The 4,521-nt window shown below is 36.5% G+C and overlaps 1 protein-coding gene across 1 annotated transcript; it reads right to left on the bottom strand.

The window, feature by feature from the left end:
- Window positions 1-3,046: 3,046 nt before the first annotated feature.
- Window positions 3,047-4,084, bottom strand: LOC113898815 (trace amine-associated receptor 6-like). The gene has a single exon (XM_027552168.1). It carries the CDS (start codon window positions 4,082-4,084, stop codon window positions 3,047-3,049), a length of 1,038 nt encoding a protein of 345 aa, XP_027407969.1.
- Between the last annotated feature and the right edge of the window lie 437 nt (window positions 4,085-4,521).

Genomic DNA, 4,521 nt, shown 5'->3' with positions numbered 1-4,521 from the left:
GTGTAATATGGGGGCTTATTATACGTTGCATTATAATTTAGGTCAGATGTTTTGCTTTTGTTTTCTTTTGATTTTAGTCAAAGAAGTATATTGAGGTTTTCTTTCCTTGTCAGTTGCTATTTTTAATGGTCAGTTGTGCTTTTTAATGGTTTCATAACATCTCATTTCAAAGGTAGAGCATAATTTAATTTACACCATATGAATCCTAGTTTATTGTAATTAGTAACTGAAAGATATACAATGAATGTCCTTGTCACGTTTCCTTCCTTGCCTGACTCTCTTCATATGCTTGCTTGCCAGAAACAGAACTGCAGAGTCATGTGACATGTGTGATTTGAAATTTTACATAAATATCTTAATTCCCCTCTAAAAGAAAATGCTAAATTATGTTTTTCCTACTTGTTTATGAAAGTGCTGAACTTTCAGCAGAGTACTCAACTTCTCATACTGTAATTAACCTGATGTTAATGATCCAGTGTTGTCAAATATGAGATACAAAACTGTATAAGATTTTAATTAATTTTAAAATTACATGTACATTTGACATTTTAATGTATTTATTAACCATACATCTGTAAAATTTCATATTTATGTTTAGTGGGATATTCATCTCCATCTTAATGTTTTGTAAATTCTTTTTATATTTTTTAATCTACTAATTCTTCATCCTGTTTGCTGCCAATAGCTTTTCCAAGTTTGTGTGTTTTTCTTTAACATGTCTTTCTTTCACTTTGAAGTTGAAAAATTTAAATTTAGTGCATGAATCTATATTCTATCATGATTCCACCAATAAATTATAAAAACTATGTTTTCTTCTAGTTTTTAATGTCTCAGATAAATCAGTTTTGATTTTGTAAAATACATGAAGCAAGATCGTTAACAGTTTTTCAAAAAGTTTTATACCACATTAATATTTTTAAATTATCCATTTTTCAATAACATAAATAATAGTGTTATTTTAATCATGAATAGCTATAAACTCCAAATAGTACATATAGGGGGAAAAATAAAAGACAATTGCCCTCCATCATGAGCTGGAAGGTAAAAGCAACAAACTTCATGAAATGGGAAAATTGTTACATAAAAGAAACTACTATTGCAGTACAAATATTGCTCATGGTTATTCCTACCTTTACAAAATATCTCCTAAAATATAAAATATGAATCTCATCCTGGGTCTTAAGCTGATGGATATGGCTCAGAGATCTTTAGGAGCTGCAGAAAGACTGGACCCCAAGAATCAATTTGCTAAAACTAAAAGCAAACTAAACCGAGTCCTGGGGTTGCAGAGTCAGACACGACTGAGCGATTGAACTGAACTGAAACTGAGTTCACAGAAAGACATTAACAGAGAACTTGGAAGAAACATTTGGAAATGAAAAAAGAAAAAGCTAAGCTTGGTAGGAAAGGTAAAAGAATAACAGGGACTTGAAAGAGAAAAGTAACAACTGACAGAGCAGGACAGTGTAAAGATGTGAGGAAATTAGAAATTATGACCACCGTGTCAACCACTAGTAAGTAATAAGTTTATATCAAATGCTCAAAGGATGTTCACTTCTCAAAAAATAACAGAGTAAAACTGATGCTGCTGAAATTGACGTACTGTTTTTCCTTCCCAGTTTAGTGGATCATTTTCAAGCACTATATTTCATATAACAATTATTCAGAAATTTTCAATATATCACTAGATCACTGTTAAATTTTTCAAATCATCAATATAAAATTTGTTTTAGAATTTAGTTTTGATTGATGAAATGTCCTTTAATATTTCCAGTTTAATAAGTCCTATTACTTTTTTAAACCAAAGTAAAATGAGGCATAAATCAAAGGATTTAGAGCCAGTTCCTCATGCGAAGAGTTGACTCATTGGAAAAGACTCTGATGCTGGGAGGGATTGGGGGCAGGAGGAGAAGGGGACAACAGAGGATGAGATGGCTGGATGGCATCACTGACTCGATGGACGTGAGTCTGAGTGAACTCCGGGAGTTGGTGATGGACAGGGAGGCCTGGCGTGCTGCGATTCATGGGGTCGCAAAGAGTCGGACACGACTGAGTGACTGATCTGATCTGATCTGATAGTAACTGAAGAAGCAAAATATCTCATAAGCATATTAAATGCTATAAAACTCAAAGAAGAATCAATGAATGGATTACACTGAAAAATCATGAGACCAAAAATATTAAACTGTGATGTCCAGGGTTTTAGCTGCTTTTCTCTGTGTCTTAGCCACTCTGTTCTTGCAATTCTCTGGTAACAATTTTACTTTCTAGTAATGTTTAAATCTTTTTAATCTGTTTTCTAATCACAAGAAGAGTATTTCTGTACCGAAGAATCTTAACAAAGCTAGGTATGAAAAACAATAGAGATCCTACCAATATGCAGAACTGATTTAAACAAGTTGACAATCACTTATCAAGCAGAGGGCAGTTACTTATCCCTCCATCCTATCATCTTGGGCATCTGTGTACAATTTGGCACCACTGTAGGCCAGAGACAGGATGCAGAAGATGCTGGAGTCAATTTCTCAGACAGACACCAGTGCAGACCTTAAGCATAATAGATTTAACTGAAACCCAAAAGTTTCCTGGGAATATGAGCAAAGCAGAAAAGGGGGGGGGGGGGGGAAAGGCAACAAGCTTGAGAAAGTTAATCACAGAGAAAGTTCTGAGGAGTTGGAAATAAGTAGACCACTTTGAAAAAGAAAGACAAAGGAAATCAGAGACAACTGAAATGTTTACAGGATACAAAAGGAATGGTTAATGGAATAAAAATGTGTGTGGCAGGGGAGTGGACTGTCTGCAGAGACGGGGCTACGGTGAGTTCTGCAGTAGTTAACAAATAAGGGAGTTAACATTTATTAGTCACATAAATATTTTTGGAGAAGCAAAGGGAAGTGCACATCCTAACAAGACTGAAACACAAGGGCTCATCCAGTTAAACTGAAAAAGCCATTTGTTTTCTTTCATGAAAAACCTTACTTGATTTTCTAAAACTCATTTCATTTGGAAAATGTAAAGATATCTTCAACCTCCTCAACCCAATGGCTTACATTTGTTCAGAGGACAAATTCATGTTCCAAGAACTATCCTTGAAAACCAGACCACTCACAATGACTTTGATGGCTTTCCTAAACCAAGGGTAAAATAAAGCATAGATCAAGGGGTTCATGGCTGAGTTGTAATAAGCACACCAACAACAAGTCTCATAAATATAGGCCGGGGTTATGAAGCCCATAAAGGCATCAATTAATGAGTCAATACTGTATGGTAACCACGAAATCATGAATGCTATGACCGTGATACCCAGGGTTTTAGCTGCTTTTCTCTCTCTCTTGGCTACTCTGGATTTATAACTGTCTGATGATGAATCTGTTTTGCTGCCAGTATTTTCAATCTTTTTAGCCTGTTGTCTGGCCACAAGAAAAATATTACTGTAGAGAATGATCATGACAAGGGTAGGTATAAAGAAGGACAGAAAATCTATCAATACCCAGTTTTGATTTGCAACTATCTGACAGCCTCCTGCACAGTTGAGGGCACTAGACAATTCCTCTAGCCCATTCTCATTGGCACCCGTGTAGAACACAGCACCACTGTAAGTAAGGGGCAGGATCCAGGAGATGCTGATGCATATGCATGATACAGACACTGTGAACTTGGTGGGATAGACCAGAGGCTCAGTAAGAGCAATGTACCTGTCAATGGAGATGAAGGACAGGTGGAAGAGAGAGCAGTAACAAAATGCTACGTCAAAGCATGTGTGAAAAGTGCAGAAAGTTCGCCCAAAGTACCAGCAGCTCTCCACGGACCTGACCATGCTGAAGGGCATCACAGTCACTCCCACCAGAAAGTCTGCACAGGCCAGAGAGGCAATGAGACAATTGGTTGGTGAGTGCAGCTGCTTGAAATGAAGGATGGCAGTCATCACCAGGAGGTTTCCAAACACGGCCAGGAGAGCCCCAAAGCCATACACCATGTACAGAATCACGCGGGATGCGGGTGAGTAGGGGGTCTTCACACAGGATGCATTCAGGTGCTCATAGCAGAGCTGCACAGCTGCAGTGGGGGATGAGTTGCTGCTCATGATCTGTCGTTTACACTCAAAGAATTCTGTCCTTGATTTTCACAATGAACATAGGATTCTGATTTTCAATACACCTAGGGGAAAAACATACATCCACTAGGATATCTGAGGAAATTTTCAGATATTATTACAATTATTTTTTTTCATTTTCCTTATTGTAAAAATCACAATTGTGTTTAATAACAAAGCACAAAAATTACACTGAAAAATAACATTGGGATTAGTTTTAACTAACGCATCATTCCCTGAATTTGATAAAATTTTCTTTTAGTTATAAATATTTTTCTATTTTTTTACCTCCAGAGTTTCTCTTTGCAACAGGAAGTGATATGGGAAGTAATTACAGAGTGAAGGAATCATTTCCTACCAGGTTTATCTGCATTACTGCCTAAAGCACACAATCCTTCCTGATATATAAAAGCTATCTATAAGAGAAT

This window comes from Bos indicus x Bos taurus, chromosome 9 (assembly GCF_003369695.1).
Source record: "Bos indicus x Bos taurus breed Angus x Brahman F1 hybrid chromosome 9, Bos_hybrid_MaternalHap_v2.0, whole genome shotgun sequence".
Taxonomy (NCBI): domain Eukaryota; kingdom Metazoa; phylum Chordata; class Mammalia; order Artiodactyla; family Bovidae; genus Bos; species Bos indicus x Bos taurus.
Note: the sequence above shows the minus strand (reverse complement) of the source record. Positions and strands in the feature narration are given on the sequence as shown.

Coding starts and splice junctions, on each gene's coding strand:
- LOC113898815 (XM_027552168.1), bottom strand. CDS start 4,084: ATGAGCAGCAACTCATCCCCCACTGCAGCTGTGCAGCTCTGCTATGAG.